Source organism: Passer domesticus, chromosome 3, assembly GCF_036417665.1.
Source record: "Passer domesticus isolate bPasDom1 chromosome 3, bPasDom1.hap1, whole genome shotgun sequence".
Taxonomy (NCBI): domain Eukaryota; kingdom Metazoa; phylum Chordata; class Aves; order Passeriformes; family Passeridae; genus Passer; species Passer domesticus.
The window spans coordinates 35,112,618-35,132,562 of NC_087476.1; the positions used below are offsets into that span (position 1 = coordinate 35,112,618).

The 19,945-nt window shown below is 36.4% G+C and overlaps 1 protein-coding gene across 9 annotated transcripts in view; it reads right to left on the reverse strand.

Annotated features, from left to right (window-relative positions):
• Positions 1–338: 338 nt before the first annotated feature.
• Positions 339–19,945, reverse strand: part of CEP162 (centrosomal protein 162) — a 45,094-nt gene continuing 25,487 nt past the window's right edge. For all 9 annotated transcript variants that reach the window (XM_064412571.1, XM_064412576.1, XM_064412575.1 and 6 more), the window contains 13 exons: positions 19,081–19,308; positions 18,311–18,445; positions 17,314–17,426; positions 16,432–16,537; positions 15,566–15,692; positions 14,499–14,662; positions 12,997–13,101; positions 11,728–11,952; positions 9,964–10,634; positions 9,008–9,149; positions 7,951–8,049; positions 5,041–5,175; positions 339–3,345 (listed from right to left, as the gene is read on the reverse strand). In XM_064412571.1, the coding sequence (XP_064268641.1) occupies positions 3,136–3,345; positions 5,041–5,175; positions 7,951–8,049; positions 9,008–9,149; positions 9,964–10,634; positions 11,728–11,952; positions 12,997–13,101; positions 14,499–14,662; positions 15,566–15,692; positions 16,432–16,537; positions 17,314–17,426; positions 18,311–18,445; positions 19,081–19,308 (2,460 nt within the window). In that variant the 3' untranslated portion in view covers positions 339–3,135. The remainder of the gene's footprint in view (positions 3,346–5,040; positions 5,176–7,950; positions 8,050–9,007; positions 9,150–9,963; positions 10,635–11,727; positions 11,953–12,996; positions 13,102–14,498; positions 14,663–15,565; positions 15,693–16,431; positions 16,538–17,313; positions 17,427–18,310; positions 18,446–19,080; positions 19,309–19,945) is intronic.

Sequence of the window (19,945 nt, forward strand, 5' to 3'; positions counted from 1 at the left end):
ATATGGGATAGAAGGGCAGACTTCAAAATGTATTATATGCTATCAAATAAAGTCTTCATTCACAATAACCTATTTAATTTGTTACATGAACAAGTCTGACATGTATTTCATAGAACTTGAAATGGAACACACTGCTGCTGTCTCTCTGCCCCAAGTGCCATGATGAAATCTGATCCTTTTCTGCACATTGTGTTTGCCTCTCTTGAAGCAATCTAGGTCACTGAGTCACCTAGCCAGCTGTTCACATGATTTCTTAAGAGCTTCAAACACAACATTTCAAATTATTATACTCTGGCTGCTTTGCTGTAAACGGATGAAGTCCAGCTAAGCATTAGGAATGATTTAAAGATACTACATTTAATTCTTTTAATCCATCCATAATGCCTCCTGGAAATGCATGATGAAACAGGACGGTACAAGAAGAAAAATATACATGAGAAGTAGGTAATTATATAACTCCTGAACTATAACTATATCACACAGAAATCCTCAGAGAGTCAGTAAGAACTTCACAAGAGAACTTAAAACTTGCACCTTAGATCTCTAAAGGACTGCAGCCATGGAAGCCCAGAGAGTCTGTCACTGTGCAGAGGGACCACTTCATGATAAATGCTTAAAAACTGAAGACCATTCTTCAAAGAGTGTACAACTGCATAAATACTTGTAAGAAAGTGGTATTAAACCACCTGATAGCTTAGAGTAATGGTAGATAACACTGTCTCTGCTCAGTAAAACAGACTCAGAGAGAGAATTTAATTCCAGCTATGTAAGATACCAGCAATTGCTGAGAACTGACTGTAAGAATTGTAAAAAGTGTTTGAATGAACTGCATGAACATTAAGGCACCCCTCTGTTATTGACTTAAGCCCCATACACAGGAGAGAGTTTCCAGTAACTAGAAATGCTTCCTCTAGGATTTCTGTCCTAGGAACCTCCATCCAGGACTTGGCCTCTCTGGGAACACAAGGCTTGCAGTAGTTGAAAAAACTGAAGCTCTCACTTCAGGTCACACACTTTAATACAGTGTTACACACGTAGCAAATTATACAGGAAATAAATTAGTTGAAATGATTCAATTTTTAACCTTTTCATTTGCAAAACAGACCCAAATCAAGAAAATGCATTATATTTACACATAGCTGATATTTTATATACAAAGCTTTTTTATATTTACACATTTTATGAATATAGACTAATACTTTGTTAGTTGGGGACGAAAATAAAAATACTGAAAATATCTGAACATGAAACAATCAAGATTACCATACTAATTGGCAACTGCCCATCCTTTTAAAATATCTATATATGTGTATACAGGCTCATTTTATGTTTGTGTATGTGCCAAAACAAAAAAAACCTTGCATTTAAGCACTATGTCTATATGGTATAATTTGTTATACTCTTTTGTTTTTTATGCGTGCTATACCACGTGCTTGTATGACAGAAAATGCACATCCATTGCTGGTCCCTGAGGAACTTGATACATAGACAGACAAGCACAGACCTGAACTATTTCACATCTGACTTAAATGCTAGGTTCAACCAATACTGCAGGTCCTCAGGGACCTAAGGAGTACAGTCTGGCTTTCATCTTCTCTTTGCCCTATAGAAGAGTTGCCCGAGTAAGTAGAGTTGACTGACTTACAACCTCAACATATGTGCTTGGGAATTCTTAAGGACTTGCACACCCACTGAAACTTCAAACTAATAATGTACTGATTTATTGGGAAAGCATGCCTTCCAACAACCATATAGCCATCATAATCTATTTTAAATTTCCTTTATTTTTAATTGCTGCTTCTTGCTTTTAGCAGTAGGTTTTTCATATATAAGTGTAGTAGCCATGCTCATCATCCCCCCAGGCTCCTCTCTGGAGCAGTGCAGTTCCTATGGCTCCAGAGGTTCCTAGAACTACAATTCCCAGAGTGATGATTCGTCTATCTTTCGTTTCCTGAAGTGATGATTCTTCTTTCCCTTGACTGGGTCCATCTCTTTCTTGAAAGAAGAGATCAAAAGTGTAGTACCCTAAGCTACACATTTGTGCTGCAGCAGGACTTGCTCCTATGTACCAGCTCTACAGCAGAGGTGTGTAACTGGCAGGACCTGAGGAGAGGGAGAAAGCAACAGCCTCCAACACTCAGTGTGTTACCTGCCAGGATGACTGTCAGCTCACCAGAAAGTTACCTCCATGTTTGGTATTTTGGTCTGGTTTTCATTTTTTAATTTTTTTTTTCTTCCCCCTGGCCCCTTTCTTAACTTGCTCCATATTTTAACTCTACATTTCCCCACCTACACATCCCTGAAGTCTGAGCTTTAGCCCACTGTCTTTACATCTGACTGGTCTCAGCCTGTCAAGATCACTTACAGAGGTACTTACTATGTCAGATCCTGAACAGCCCATTGTAAAAACCTTATCAATACAGCCTTCCCTTTTTAAAGGGACACCAATAACTACACTCACACTGTATTTTATAGTTTTTTTCTGTATCTGCCCTGTGAGAATTCAGCCAGACCCACTCTGCTATCAGTCCTACCAGCACAGCTGGAATAATCTGAAAAGGAAACAACGAACAGCTTGAATTTGAGCACCACCAGGAATGCCTGCTCTGTTCCAGCCCTCCAATCATTCCCTAAAGTGGAAAGAGGTCTACAGGGAAGGAATATTATATTAATTGGAGGGAGAGAAGCAAATGTTGGAAAAATATGCTTTTACTGCCCTATGGAATGAAATACATCAATGCTATACACTAAATATACGAACTAAACAGCTTACTACTCAAATTTTTCACAAAGGAATCACTACAAGACAAATTAGAAATCAAACGTAAAAATATTCAGGCATGTTCTAGAGACTGAAAAAGGAAATTTTTCAATGGTAGTTGAATTTACAGAATAACCTCAATATTCCTATTATTAAAAAATATGTAAATTTATTACTAAGAAAATAGAAGACATACAGTATGACTAGAGTATTGCTCAATGCAAATCTGCTTCTGGACATAAGAGATTTCAGAGAGGATCAAAATGCAATGCAATTTATACATGTTGCAATAATGATTTTCAGTAACATTTCTATACATAACTTTGAATATTAAAATTCTGCTGCTCTATTTAACTACTACCTAATCATGTCTTCTAACAGCTGTCTGTCACTCTGAATCCACTGGAATCAGGTGCAGGAATAACAACCCCTTGTTTCTGCAGTTCACGTAGAACATCCAGTATTGAATCCAACTCCATTCGAAATTTCTCCAGTTCCTGATTCTTCTGCTGTGCCAGCCTTCGCCACTTCTCAGCCTCCTGGGTTTGCCTTACTTCAGAAATGTGCTGTCTTAGTTGGGTTGCCTGCAAATTAGAAGAAAACACTGTGATTTCCTATGCCAATACTCAGCCAGTGCTGCCACTTTGCAAAAATCTGCCACATCATTTTATCTGATCCTCAGTCTCAAGGCTGAATGCTCACATTACATGGAAGCAATTTGTTCTGAATATTACAAAAATCATTCTGATAGCAATGAATTCCTTTAAATATCTGCATTAATGACAGAAGGGTAGAATTTATTATTGACTAATGAGCCCCAGGAGAATTTAACTTATCGTCTCCAAAGCAGCAATTACATTTGAATATTTAAGGCAAAGCTAAGCATATAATATAAAACCCTCTATAAATCAAAATTAACTTTCTGAATTTCCACTTAAATGTAGTAATTAAAATAATGCTCTGCAAAACAAACTAAATCGGAATGACATGTAAAACTTTTAAAAACCACAAGTTCTGTGAATTGTCAAAAACTGTCCTGTAGTTACAAAGATCTGATGCTGCTGCAGATAAAGGTCTGAATAACTTTAACACAAATCCGTGACATAATCCTATGAAGTTACACAGCATAAGAAGTGTCATAAGATATCAAAAGTTCCACACCACAATTAATTGTAATAGATCCTTTAAAGAGAGCCTATCACTTAAAGGCCATAATTATCATATTTGCAGTTTGATACTAAGGATAACCTGTTCACTTCATGCTCAGCAATTTCCTTTTCAACACTATTCATTTTGATATCATTTGTTTGGGCAACTGTTCAATGCTCCAGTGCTGATGGTTACAGGAGAAAACTAGGACAAAACAAAACCCAAAGCTTAACACATAACAAGGGCAGAAGCACCACAAAAAGATTAAATTATTTAGTAGTAATTATGTATACTATTATTTCTTTGAAAAAGCCCAAAAATTTACAAAACATCTCAGTAAATACTATTGGTATTCAGTGGAGCTAAATCACAGAGTAGGCAGCAGCAAACACTTCACAGAAATGGTAAATACATCCTCACATTATATAAAGCAAATTAATAGTAAAAAATGAATTGTATTATAGTTACCTTTAGCAGGACAGAATGTGAACAAAAATAACAAAAGCAACAGTGGCAACAGGATTTACTTTTAATCCAATGACTTGTTTTATGCCCACGTCTTTTTTGAAAGAAAATAAGTATCTGATACAGAAATGTACAAGAAGAAATCCTTCCACAACAAAAAAATCTGTATATTAAAAACATATTCCTTGAGATCTGGTTTTAAAATTTAAAAAAAAAAGATATTACTATACTTTTAATGTAGCTTTTCTGAATAGGGCTACAAGAACTAGACAATTACAGTTCTGTTGAGGAATATATCATAGGTTAGACTCTGCACTACAAACTCTTGTCAGTCTTCAGTAGCTCACTTTCATTGTGAAACTGAAGAACGAAATAATGATATTGACTCCAGAGGTCTGTCTGGAGTCCAACCCTCTGGAACACCAAGACCTTAGACCAGGCTGCAAGGAAGTTACACAAGTAATCTTAATTACCACAGCAGGGTCGAGCTGACCAGGCAGGCACCCACACTCACTTGCATTAGCAGGCAAAGACAAAACCATGGCTGCATAAAAAAGACTTTCCTTCTGCAGTGTGAGCTAAATAAGCTTGAATAAATACCATAAAATTACAGTTAAACCAATAAATTGCTCTTGAGAAGTAAATGCAGCTATGCACTGGTGTACCTTTTGAATTTCATACTCTCTTTCTGCATGTCTGCTCTCTATATGCTTGATTTTCTTTTCCAGGCACAAGAAATGTTTCATTTCAGGACTCTGGCTCTCCCTAGCCTCTCTCAGTTCTTCCAACAATTTTGTCACCTACAGTGAAAGAGAAATGATGAAAATTGATATAATTGTGTTAGGCAGTGTATAAACCAGATTCCTTTAAAAATGTATTTGCACTGTTTAATCATTACATTCAAAAGCTGTAGAAAGGAAGACATAAAAGAGAAATCTTCTTTGTTCAAAAGCTTTAACAGGGTTCAGGGACTTATATTAGGATTTTTCATTTCTAAGAAGTAGCTTGAGGACATGAAAGTCTAGTCCTCTGATAAATCCAGTCCTGTTAATAATGTTATGAAGGGATTGTGTTCTGTCACATTTTATACTTCATACAACAAAAGTTAACAGAGAATATTATGATTAGATGTTCTTACACTTTTCCTTCTCACACCCAAGATAAAGACCAAATATAAAAGATACCAGTGTATTTCTAAGGACTAAGTTAATTAAAGACACGCTGCTAAGAGAGATTATTATAACCCTGCATGTAAGTTTAGTAATTACCAGGCAAAATAACTTGACAATGACTTAAAACTGATTTCCTAATCCTCCAGAAATTCAGGGAAGTTTTCTTATAAAGCTCTACTGGGTTATTCTCATTCTTTGCCTGTTTTAAGTAACTTGATATTCCTTCATCCAAAGTATTTTTTGGTCACTCTTAATGTGTATAAGTAAACAAAAGTGAAAACTTTGACATCTTTATCCTTTATGGTAGTCCTTAGCTTCCCTTAGCCAATATATTTGAGAGCTGCTACTCCTCTTCAAGCACTCAGTCATCCCTGCCTCTCTGCTGTGAATTCAGGTAGCTGGAAGCTTTGTGTCTTTGTAAGAGGTTATCACTCTCACTGAGAAGTGACTCTGAGGCAGCTTACTATTATTTCCACATTTCAAGGTGGCTTTCTACAATAACGAGGCCTATGTCATTATGTTTTTGCCTGTCCATTACTCCTGCAGTTTTGAATCTGGTCAGCCACGTTTTTCAGAAGAGCAGAAGTCTTAGTTTCAAAAGGTCTGTACAAACGAGTGTCTGCTGCTTGGCAGCTAAGTTGCCCTGCTGAAGGGAAGGGATGATGTGTGGTCTTAAGTATATAATTAAATACAATTAAAAAATCATAGTAGAAAGATCTCATGAGGGGAATAAAGCCCCAGGAGAAAACAGGCTCTGTGTATTTTGCCAGTGACAGAACCACGTCAAATACAATGCAGTGCTAAGTGCAAGCTGTTAAGGAAAGGAAGCACTCAGTTAATGGAAAACATCCATGAACAGCACCTCTGAGATTAGTATTCAAATAACAATCTTCCAAGAAGCCTCAGGAAAAACTTTGCCTTTTGGATGTATCACCATTTTAGACACAAGACTCAATCCTATTACCAGTGAGGTGCTTTCCCCTGTCACGACTATTTCCATTTCCAGGTCTGGTTGTCTTCTTTACTCAGCAAAACTTATTGAACCATTAAATGCTTAAGATGTATTTTAAAAGCAGCACAGAAGTTGTGCTAGAGGGCAAAAGCAAGGCATAGATATTTCTCTCTGCACAGTCTTGCAATGATTTCTATAACAAAGACACTCCTTCACATTTTCTTGAAGTTGGCCTCTACCATGTGGGTCAGATTGGATGATTTCTTAAACCATCACTGTCAATAATCTGTAAAGCAGTCATAGAGGAAACAATAACATTTGTCTCATTGTATTCTTGCCCTGTTTTTCCAGGAAGAAGTATTATATATACTGACACCACTGGAATGAAACAAGTTTTGTAAGGAAAGCCAACATCTATATGAACCCGAAGTCTCAGTCTCTATTCTGCAAACACAGAACTTGTTTAATAGTGTCCTATTAAACATCTTTTTTCTCACCCTACAACCCCACAGTTTTATACAAATACATCACAACAGAGGTGGAATTTTGCATATGTAAGATAAATACCCAGATAAATCTGAGTTTAGTGAGTTTAAGATTAATTGCTTTTAATTATCCTTGCAAGTTAGAGTATTATCAAAATTACATTAAAATTAGTGCTCTTCATACATCAAGGAGATGGTGAATGAAGCACAGGCACAATGCTGAGACAGGCTACATCATCCTCCTGAACAGGAAATGGCAACAAAGATTGGCACTACTTCAAGAACAACAAATGCATAGCAAATAATTCTAAAAGCTTGAGCTAACAAGCTGGACAGCAATTTGATACAAAACTCAAAGGCAAAGATAAGAACAAGTGTAACTTTTATATTATTTGCTATTGATAGAAGATTAGGGAAAAAAATAGATACTTCTCTCAAAACCCACTGAATTTCATAACTTTTATAGGTAACTCACCCTTCTAAAGACACATTAAGTTTCAGAGATGGCAGAGGAGAAAGCCAAGAATATAACTGCCTAAGTCAGTTTTATGGCAATGGAGGATGAAAAAAGAAAAGCTTTTAAAAACAGTAATAAAAAATCCTCTTAATTAAGAGGAATAAAGAAAAAGTCCTGTGGTCTATTTACCACTACCCACCATAACTCTCAGAGGATATGAAAACCTGGATTAACCTACTGATAAAATTTCATACAGATGTCAGACATTTCAAACAAAATTATGATAAAAATCTTAACATCAAAAAAGGTCAAAATTCTGCATTCTGTTCTGTGTTGTTCTCCTGGTCGCACTAGAAAAATCTTGCATTCTCAGGGATAATTGGTGTAGAAGCAACTGACAAAGATTTTGTCTCTAAGACTTATTTTACTATATATTATTTCAGGCTTGAAATGAATTAGGATGAAAACTCTTATTAGACTAAGGTACCCCCATTGAAATTTAAATATACCTCTTTTTGTAAGAGTTGCTCTCTTATCTGTGAATCTAAAAGAGCTTCTTGACGTCTCTCTTGTTCACCAAGTTGTTCTTGAAGATGCTTTATTAATATCTAAAAAAGGTTAAAAAATATTTTGTCGTTAGCATAAACACCCATGACAACATGTGAAAACCAGTGCAGGAGAAGTACAGAATAAAATAAGTAGCACTGAGAAAGTTGGGGCAATTCAGCCTGGAGAAGACAAGGTTGTGTGGAAACCTCATAGCAACCTTCCAGTATCTGAAGGGGCCTACAAGGAATCCAGAGAGACTCATCATCAGGAACTGCAGCGATAGCACAAGGAGTAATGGGTACACATTGAAATTGTGGAAGTTTAGGATAAATATTAGGAAGAAATTCTTTACTGTGAGGGTGGAAAGGCATTGGAACAGGCTTCCCAGGAAGGCTGTAGATGCCACAAACCTGGTACTGTTCAAAGCCAGGCTGAATAAGGCCTTGAGCAACCTGTTCTAGTAGGAGGTGTCCCTGCAGGGGGCTTGTGAATAGATGATCTTTGAGGTCCATTCCAGCCCCATAACATTCTGTGATTCTGTGACTGTAATGTAAGTGCAGGTGTGAGTGCTGCGTGCATTAACAACACTGCCTCCAATGTGTGTGTGCATGGGCTGTTAAATAGCACACAAGTACACATGTAATATATGAAAACAAGCCTCAATCTTCAAGTACCTCGTTTTAAAATGTTCTTAAATAATCTGAATGAAACATCTCTTTCCAACATGTATAAAACAGCCCAGAGAAGTGGCGGAATCACCCTCCTTAGAGAAACTCAAAAGCCACCTGGACATGGTCCTGGATGACCTTCCTGAGCAGAGCAGTTGGACAAAATGACCTTCAGAGGTCCCTCCCAACCTCAGCCATTCTGGAATTCTGTAAATACTGTGGCACAGGATGATTTTTAAAACAGTAAGTCCTACTTCAAAGAAAGTAAGTTTAGAGTAATACTTCTTTTAGAGAAAGAAATAACTTTAAGATATATCTGTATGTAAGCAATGTATCTACTGTATCTTACCTCCTGTGCTGAAATTCTGTTCTTTAGTTCAGCTACTTTAGAAGTAGAATGTTCCTTTGCATGCTGGCAAACAATCTTCTCAACTTCCCTCTGGTGGGAAGCTTTCAGAGATGCAATGTATTCTGCTGTGTCTTCCTGCATCCTGAACAGAGCAAGAGAAAAGTGAGATGCAGTAAAGCAGCTACAGACAGCTCTTCAAAAATGCAGCAGCTTCTCACTTGAACACACAATATAACGAAAATGTTAAAGGCAGCAGATCTTGTATATTTCACAACAAAACCTTGCAAGACAGGATCACCATTACTTCTATTGCTCTGAAGGGAGAAAAGGGTGGGAAACCTACAATGGTGGATATGTGTATCATCTTACTAGAGGCAGTTAGGATACAAAAAATGCAGTCAATCATCTTTGCTGGTTCCTCTTATTAAAACAGTGGCAAGAGAACACATGCTTTTTAATCATAATGCAGCTATCTTCTTTTAGGTATCTATTTTAGAAAAGAATGTCTTGTAATCTAAATTGCATGTCAATTTCTTCTACTTTGATTTTGAAGGGATGTAAGGGAAACTAGGTGAAGTATAAGGTTTCTACAGTTGGCCAAGTAAATTCCATTGAAAGCACACTCCAGGTTTGAAGGAAAGAACATGGAACAAGTATTAATGCTATACAACACAAAGCATCTAAGATATGATGATTTACACTGAGATATTTTACTTAAAAGCATAAGAAATTATAGTATTAATAAAAGCATTAACACAGGTTTGCCTGTAGAAAGAGCTGCGACTGTGCACCGCTTAAAAAAACCCCCAAAGTAACAAAAAAGCCCCAAAGCCAGAAACAGTACAAATGAAGGTATAAGCAACCTTCACACACGACTGACATGTTAAAGTGCTACTTCAATTCTATGTTTGCCAAGAGTTTAAGAAGGTTTTTTAAGGAATCTGTCGAACATTTACCTTCGCATGCTGCTTTCAGAATAAGCCAGGGCTGCTTGGGACTTCACCCGCTGCTGGCTCATTTCCAGGGACAATTTCTCCAGCTCTGCTTTCAGATGTGCATTTTCTTGCAGAATTTCCGAGAGATGAGAATCAGAAAAGGTATGTGGTTGGTGTGATTTGTCACCATTGAAAATGCTTAGACAGGGTTCAGTGTTGTTGGAATTCCTTCCATCTCTTGCTGAGGTATTTTTTTTCATGACCTCAGTAGAGCTCCCATTACTGTTTGTTTTATTTCTCAAATTGTTATCAGACAACATCACCATCCTTTCTTTCTGAAGTTTCTCTACAGTTTTTGTGAGGTCTAGGATTTCTTTATTTTTGGTGACTAATTCTTCATTTAGTTTTAACAACCTGTCTTTTGTGCTACCTTGTTTCATCTTAGAGTCCATGGACTCTAAGTCTTTATTGTCATTTTTACTTCTGAGTTTTAATTGGGAATTTTGACTTTTAAGATTTTCAATTTCTGTTTGGAGGTTTCCAACAGTGATCTGATGGGTCTTCTTTAGATTCTGAAGCTCCTGTTCAAGCTCTGCAGAAGTGGCTTTATCACCATTCAGTTTTGGTGTTTCATTCATAAATTCATAGGCAAGTAGTTGCTCAAGCTCTGCAAGTCTTTGTTCATACTGTATCTATGAGGGGAGTAGAAAGTAGTGACAGAAAAGCAGTTTCACAAGTGTGCTGTTATTATTAGCTCTTCTTACTATTCTTTAAAGTTACTGCCCTTCTGAATAAAGATTTCAGAAGACAGAATACAAATCAGGATTACTAACAAATTACTCAATCAGTTCAGAAATTAGTGAGTGAAATAATTAAGTCTACTGTAAAACAGAATTACTCGAAAAATTTACTACAAAATAATCTAATCACAATGGATGCAGTAACTATGAGATAGACAATTATATTGACAAGAAAATATTTCATTTTTATGCAGAGTTTTCTTCAGATGCTACCAATGTTAATGATGTCATTATGTACTTGTTATACTTCAGCTGGCATTCATGTCACATCTTCAAAGCTGTACTTCACATTTTTCAAAACATCCTAATTTTTAACAGAACAGATCTCTCTTTTTACATGTTTATAAGTATGAAGATAGAAGTATGAATTCAGAAAGACACAGAATCTTTACTCCTAATGAGCTGAGGAAAATCTAACCTTCTTAATAGCTTGGATGGCCTTTGAGGAAAATATGATGAGTGACACATGGAGAAAATGTGGAACAACTGGCCAATGCTTTCCTTTCTAGCCCATTAAGCACCTGTGCAGTTCACCTTTTCCTTGAAGTAAAATGCCAGACTTTCATGCTTCCTAACCCAAGTCTTTAGGGTTAAATTATCATGTAATTTTTAGACAGTATGTTTAGTGGTTCCCAATGCTCCCTGCAGAAATGGTCAGTCAGCAGACCTTTGAAATCACAGCCTTTGGTACAACAAGGAATTACAGAAGCAGCTACTCTGACCCACAGGGTGAAAAACATTTACCTTAATTGTAAGAATTAAATTATTAAGCCTTGAGAACATGTCGTTTTCGTTTCCATACTACCCTAGCAATTTCAATGCTATTTTTAGCTTAGGTGCTGAAGGTACTTAAATTCTGGCTCTAAATTCTTTGAGTATTTTTTACCCTTGAATGTGGTCCTTGCCTGCAGTTTTAACCACTATCCTGTGTTACACTTAGTTGCCTTGTGACTGTTACTTGCATAGTAGACTACTCAACTTTTACCTTTATTTTTTGAAACTGTTGTTCCATGGCACGAAGGCTTTTCTTAGCTTCATCATCTTTACCTTCAAGTTCTGTTTCTAATTTTTTTATTCTTCTCTCCAAAAATTCAACTGTGTTTGTTCTAGCTGAAATATCATTTGTTTTCTCAGCAGCAGCAGCAGCAAAAATCAAAGCAGGCAAAGAATTTGGATACCTTCTTTTTAGAATTCCTTCCATTTCTTTGATCTATGCATAAGAAAATTAAGTCAAAGGTTAAAAATAATAAAGTTCCAATGAAAAGGGAACAGAAATAAGTGACACAATGTTAAAAAATTTCATTCCCTTAAGGTGAAAGAGTAAAAACCATAGACACATCTATTGAGAATTATTTTATATTCTTCCCATTTATGTTTTTGTTTACAGAAAAGCAAGACTTGTTGTCTCTTACTGACTAACTTACACATGATCTTAAACAAAATATTGCTCTGGTCTTCAGATCACCTTAAGTCAATAGTCTAAAGAAAGTAAAAAGAAAAAGGGATTTTAGAATGGGTCTTAATGCGGTGAATACGTTTTTTGCTGGATTTGCATTCACGTTCTACTTTTCCAACTGTTAAAGATATTTCATGGATATTTAATTTCATAGAACAGATTATATGCCTTTTATTTCATAGTATGCAATGATGTAAAACTAACATTTTGCACCCAACATAATAATAAGTCCCTCTCTTATCTAAGGATAGGGTATTAGTATCAGAACTCTGCAAATTCTCTTGCCCATGAGTCCCACATCCCTAATTAATGCAACTGCTGCCTCCTAAAATTCAGGAAGGCCCACTTCCACATTATGTTTCTTTAGTAGAAACACGTATTTTAAGGTCTCCACTCCCCCAGTTTTCATGAATCTTGTATGAATCCAGTAGAATTTAAAGTCCTGCTCTTGAATCAACTTGGTTGAAATTTGTCATACTGTTAAGGAATTACTGAATGTGGACAGGAGTCTTAGAAGACAAACAGCAAGCTTTGGCTTTTGCCCTCTTGCCCCTTTTGAAGAAAGTCTAAACAGTTATTTTAAAAGATTTTTAAAGGGATATCAGCTTGTTAGAATATAGTAGCAAGAAGAGCTCTTCTAACTAAATAATTGCAGCTTTTTGTGTTCATGAGTGTCCAATAACACAAGTTTCTTTATCACAGAATTTCATGCTATGCTTTATCCTTGTGAAAAATGGGGTTTTAAGAGACCTTATCTGAAACAAAGGTTAAATGAAAGAGAGTTCTTTTGTTGCATACTTGTCGCTCAAGATCCTGAATTCTTTTAGCATCTGCTGCTCTGTCTCGTAAACGTTTCTTCTGTTGCACACACTGATCTCCTGCTTCAGCTCTGAGCTTCTCAACCTGTCCAATTTATGAGGACACAAATTGAAATATGTATTCAGAGACATTGTCAAAAGCATTTCAAACACACATAGTACAATGAAAGTATTCTGCCACTTAAAAACTCATAATAGTAATTTCTGTACTGTATGATTCTTCAGACTTCACATGACAGTTTCCTTCTCCAAAGCAACTGAAACTAGATTTGGAAATCTAAAAGAGAATTGCAGCTCTGGGACACTCTTGTTTTCATACCAGTATTAGTGTTCCTTTCTTTCATACTGCCAGTATGCAGGCTTGATTAGTAAGCTGTCATATAAATTGCTACATTGCATTCCATGATTTCAGGATGAGTTTAGGAAATGGTTTGTGATCTGCAATGCTACACTATGTGATGAGATATAGAAACAGCCAAAAGTCAATGTTATATGTTGTGCCTAAATAAAAGCCGAGTACCAGCTGAGAACCAGGGGAAGGACCTGGATAACTCATGTTCCTGCATTCCTGTGATGTCTGGTCATGAGGGCTCAAGCTACAATCTAAAATTGAATTTCCTACCTTTATTAGCCACTATGATCTCAGGACAGGGGTATTATATCCTGGATATTTAAAAATATTCCTATCTTGAATTCTCTCCCAGATTGGTAATATTACCAAGTCATGCTAAGTCATGCTTTTATGCCAGCATTTTGTAGTTTGACTGATTTGATTATTTCTATGAAGTCATAGCTCTAGGCAGCAGAATTTTTAGACACCAGTCCAGCCCAGAGAAAATGCCAATAAAAATATTTTCTTTCACAGGAATGATATCTTGATCAAAATTTGATATGGTGGTGCCTGTCCCTGGCTGCTCCTTCAGAAGCATCTCCTTTCACCTGCGATCTCTCTAATAAAAGACCATAAAAGATTCCAAGATCAATACATTTTAGCACTGGTAGTTTTTTTTTTTTTTGTGAATCCTAAGTCTAATGTACTGACAAGCAGACAATGCAAATCTCACCAGTACTCAAGATTCATGTATTAGTTTTGTTTTAGATTTCAAGTGTTTTGGGTTTTTCCTCCCTACCACAGTAATCAGGGAGCTTTTCCTAAGAAAGAATTTAGAACTGGTGCTTAAGAGAAAAAAAATGTGTTTCCTAAGTTACTATGGAGCAAAAAGAAGGAAAAGAGAATGAGAAGAAGGGTGTTCTTGGTTGTTAACATAACAATATACTTCTTTCCCTTAGGTCAAGAAATTTGAAGGTTTTAGGGAAGTATGTTACTTTTGTTCCCAGAAGCATAGGCAAGACATCCAATAGAACCAATCTAATATACCCAAAAAAAGGGATTATTATGAAGGAAATAATTACATTACACACATCAATGGAAAAAGAACAATTTTCAGTTCTAACTTCTTAGATAAAGCTAGATATTATCACCTCTAGTCTTAGTTTCTCAATTTCTTCTCTTGCATCTTTAAGACGGGCTGCATCTTTATCCAGAAGATCTTGATTTTCTGCATACCACTGAAGTCTTTTCTTTAAATGAGTGATTTCCTGTTTGTACGACTCTTCCATAACTTTAAATTCATAAGACATCTCACCTACAAGAATAAAACATTCTTAGTAATTTTATTAGTAATTATATATTGAAGGAGTAATTGGTCAACACTCTCTTCCTCAGCATATTTCATACATTTACTATTTTGACAATGCTGTTTCTGCAGTAGTTTTAAAACCAGATCCTAAATAGTATTTTAAAAGCAACAGTATTTGTAAAAACCCCTTTACTTCTCTCATACACTGCAGTACTCAATGGCTTACAGTTCACCACAAAAAGTATTTAAAACAGAATCTCAGGAAGACTTGTTCTTGATGATGCTCTAATAAACAGACCTTCAGCATCAAGATGAATGACAATATAGAATATATGCTTTGATGTTTATTGATCATAATCCTCCCATTTAGGGATCAAGCATTTTCAGAAGAGACATGGAGGTAAATATTACCACACCTAGCATTTGTGATGCCTGACACTGGAAATGAGAGAGTCCAATTTTGAGCCCTCTCTCATTAATTCAAACTGGAAAAAGCTCTGATAAAAATGCTGAAAAAAGTCCCAAGGTGTCAGATATAGGTAAAAAAAATGGGCAAGAACTAAATCGGAGACTAAGATGCAACATAGTAAACATTTTCTTATGAACAGAGTTGTCACATAATTGAAATATTTTTTTTCCACGTCCAGTGAAAACCTGGCAAGAAATCAAAGTTAACAGGTCACAACAAAGAGTTTGGTTGGATACAGGAAGATACTTTCTAACAGAGTACCAAAAGTACTGCAGCATGTCCTTCACTGTATGCTTTAGTTAGAAGTTTAGACAATATTTGTAAATGGTCTAGATGCATTTCACTAAGTAATACTTTAATAAGAAACAAGGTTTTGTTACATATTTATTTACTCAAATGTAAAGTAAGCAAAATTATTCAACAAAATGAAGGTGCTTTACTTGATGCAGATGCAATCTGGACTTTGGCTAAATCTCTCTCTTTTTTAGCTTGTACCAAGTCTACCTCAAGAGCTTGCTTATCTTGTTTTAGACGTCTTATCTCTTCTTGCAATTTAGCTTCTTCTTTCTAGGTTTTAGAGAAAACAGGAAAACATGAAAAACTAAACACATAATATCACACAACATCCCTGAGCATGCTTTTTCATCACACAAAGATTAAATCACAACAGTTACATCTGACCACAGCAACAATAAGGTATTTTCATTTTGGTATTATTGTCAGACCCTGCAATAGAAGAGCATAGGAAAACATAAGCTAAACATTTAAAAAAAACCCAAACTCCAGATTTTTTCAGCCTTACTTAACTGTCATAGCAGTAGAAAATCTCTGCTTTTTGAAAGGGTCAGTAAAGAAAATGGCTTGACTTCTGAGACTGCAGGATAAGTTGTCAAATGTATTGCCCAACAGTTCACCCTACTACATTCTATTTCTTGCCATTTTCTCCAGGCAGTCTCTCTTTTTGCTACACATGAACACTAGCAAACTTCAAGACCAAGTAGGACAAAAGGTCTTGGTGCCAGAGCCACCTCTATAGATGGAGCCCCTTGGTCCTAGGTATGCACAGGTACAGCAAAAATCAGCTGGGGGAGCTGAGAGTTTGGGAACAGCCAGTAAACAGACCGAGTGCATGGTGCATGTAGGTATGTTACTGCTAGTGAGCTCCCAGCCTGATCTGCTGAGCAGGCCACATCAGGCCTGTGTGCATCAGGCCACACCTGCTCCTCATGTTCCCAGTGGTATTTGTATTTCTGTGCTACATGCAAAGGCACTACTCTGTTATCTTACAGGCTTGGTGTACACCTACCTGTGCTGCTCGAAGCTCTGAAATCAATTCTGTGAAACTCTGATTTCTGGCTGGTTCAGAATCCTGCATGGCTCGTGACTGGTTGTTAATCTTCTCTACCTTTTCTCTAAACAGCAACACAAAAGCAGTTATGCAATGTGGTGACTCAGCATACTATCAGTGGCTACTGAAAAACAAATACCACCCCCTGCCCCCAAACTGTCCCACAAAGTCAATCTGTGCAGGTTCAAAACAAAAGAGAAGCAAATATTCACAACATTTATACACAAAATTCACTGTAAGGTGAAGTCTTCTCACCTCGCATGAACTAGTTTATTTGGACTACACAAGGGAAGGAAATAAAAATCTACCCTGCATCAGTGGAACACATTTACAGGCCTCTCCAAAGCAAAGATCTGTAGATTAGGAGTACACACAAGTGCTAGGTTGTTTTTCCTCATTACTAGCACAGGATGCAAATCTCACAGGACTACAATGCAGTGAATAGAATTGTTTCTCCACTAGCAGAACCTCTTGTGCCCCCTGATCTACTGTGTGTCTTACAACAGCTTCAAAACATCTTAACAACATCAGCAGAGCCAAAATATCAGAAACAAGTGCAACATAATGTATTATGCATTCTGATATGAATAAGAACATTGAAATATTTCCCAAGTGGAAGTCCCTAGTCTTCCCACGGGTTTGCAACACCACCAAGAAAATAAAGAATTAATGCCCATAATCAACACAAATCAATTCTCAAAAGAAGAAACATGACCACAAACCTGAGAAACACTAGAAAACATGCACCTGGTAGACTCTGCAATGGTTCTTCATTAAAAAAACCCAAATAAACAGCAGAAAATTATAGAGATTTTAGGTCAGATATGCAAATGAGCCTACCTTAACTGTATTAATTCAGTCTTTAAGCATTGATTCTCTTTAAACATTCGTTCCTCATTTTTTTTGTTTTGGATTTGTAGCTCTTTCATTTGTTTGTACAACCTCTCATTTTCCTAAGTTGAGACAGACAGTTAAAGAATGTTCACAGATTACTGTTTTCTTCAGTTATAAAACCATTTGCTATGAATCACATAGTTTACTTGCTGAAACAGTGGAAGAAAACACAAAACATTTAATTACTGAGCTTCTAAAATGGATCTCTACTTTCATTATCTACAATCTCATCCAAGTGTCTGCTTACTCTGCAGGTAGGAGCTAAGACCCCTACAAACTATCCCAACTATATTCTAAAAATGTGTTCATGGGTGAGTTCTGATAGATCAGAGCTCAGCCTGCCCACGCTCCAGTCCTGGGGACACAAACCATCATGGTTTGGGATGCTCACAGCCATACTGGAAAGACATTGTGTTTATATCAAGGAATTATGCTGAGCATCAGCTGGAAGCCTACTGGATTTTATAGCTGCAAGTATTCAAAAGGATTATTAAGCTTGAATTACCTATTTCTCCACTTGACTAAGTAATATAAATGAGGCACACTAATGAGGTTACCTTGAAATCTGCTGCTCAGATCTTGAGAAAAACATTTTAAAACCCAAAATTTTTCAGATTTCAAATGCTGCTTAAACATACTAATTTTCAGCTACAATGGGAAAAAGTTTGTGGTCCTTCACTGACCACAAGCTATATTCCCAGTTCTCAACTGAAAAGTTACCGATTTTTACAATTTAGAACATTTATGTGGAGCTGTGGAAAAACTTAGTCCAAACCAGACGTGTGAAAGACTTTTTTAACCTGTAATAGGTTTGCACTTCACATCCAAATTCCATCCACTTTTTAGAAAACAAGACACCTGTTTTTAACAGAAAAGTGGTGATCATTAAACAATTTTGTTTCTGACACTGGATAGAACACAGTTCAACATGACGTGGTGTTACCTGTTGATAACCTTGAATAATGACCTCTTGATCTTCAATCTCTTTTTGTATTTGGGCCAATTTTTCCTCAGTTATAGGAATTGTTGCTGCATGGGTCCACCTTTTTTCTTGGGTAATCTCTTCCATACTTCTTAGCTTTCAGAAAAAGACATACAAACAATAAGAAAGTTTTGTTAGCAACATAGAATTTTCTGCAAGACTACAGTCCAACCTCTTCATTATGGTATGAGAGCAGACCAATGAGTGGCTCTTTCTGGAGTTTTACAGAAGCATTATAAAACAGAGAAAAGGTATAAAATGTTTGGGAAAAGCTAGGTTTCTGTTCTCATGTGTCTAGACAGAAGGCTATGTTATGATGCAGGGAGTTATCCACAACAAGGGTATAGTGGAATAACTCTGGGAATATTTCATACAGACAAAACACAACATTGAAAAATGCATCAAGAACTATAAACAATATCTCAGCATATAGTACTTATCTATAACAAGCAGTATCTGTGGGAGTGAATTCAATTTCTGCAAAAACTTGCTGCAAGACTCTCAAAATAGCAAAGTAAAGAAACTCAGGATAACATGGTTTATCTCCAGGAAAAAAATATCATGTCTTACAGGCTATAAATGTAACAGCAGTTATGCATTTATAAAATTGCGGTGTCTGTGAAAATTTGGATTTTCTGCTCATCAACACCTCATCTAAGTAACATTGATTCAATTTTCAGAAGCAATGCTTCTTCTTTTCCATAGGCACAGGGTACAAGATGATAAAGTACCTTACTCTGAAGAACATAGTTTTCCTGACCCAGATGGGAAAGCTCCTTTTCATGCTGTGTTTTCAGTTCCACAACCTTGGCCTCCATCTCCTTCTCTTTTTGTGAAAGCTTGCTGGCCAGCTGCTGAATCAAATCTCGAGCTCTGTTCAGGTCCTCCTCTGCTGCTTGTACTCGTTTTAACAAATACAGCTCTCTATCACAGCTTTTGAAAGGGGAAAATGATAAGTCCTAGGGTAGACAATTCAGGAAAACATTACATTGGGCTGATTGTTTACCAGAACTCTGCTCATCAGTTTTATTTAACTGGTTTGTCTAGCTCTCAGCAACAACACAAGGCACTTGAAAAAACAACCCAAAATACAACCCCCTCCCCAACACTTTAATAGCAAAATGTCCTATATTCATTTTGATGAGCCACTTTCTCATTTGCAAAATATATATGAGGAAAACAAGACAAAAAAATCCAAGAAGAAACAAAAACATCTCATATGACAGCCACTATATTGCTACCAGAATTATTATATTATGCATCTTCTAGAAAAGCAGCAATGCTTTAGGTATCCAATGAATAGCTTTTTTATGCAGTTGGTAAGGGAGAAGGAAAAACCATTACAGTACTGTAAATTCAGTCATCTTGGAGAAGTCAGAAGATACTATTAAATATTTAATGTAATGCAAATAGGAAAAATCCCTGAACAGTAGTACTGTTTAAACATTCACAGAAGATTATTATAAGTAGAAATTATATTTAACCTTCTTTTACAATGAAATAGTAATTTGTAGAATTTAATATGTGACTTCAATTATATAGAACCACCAAAGCAACAGCACTATCCAAGCAACTCAAAAGCAGTATAGTTATATT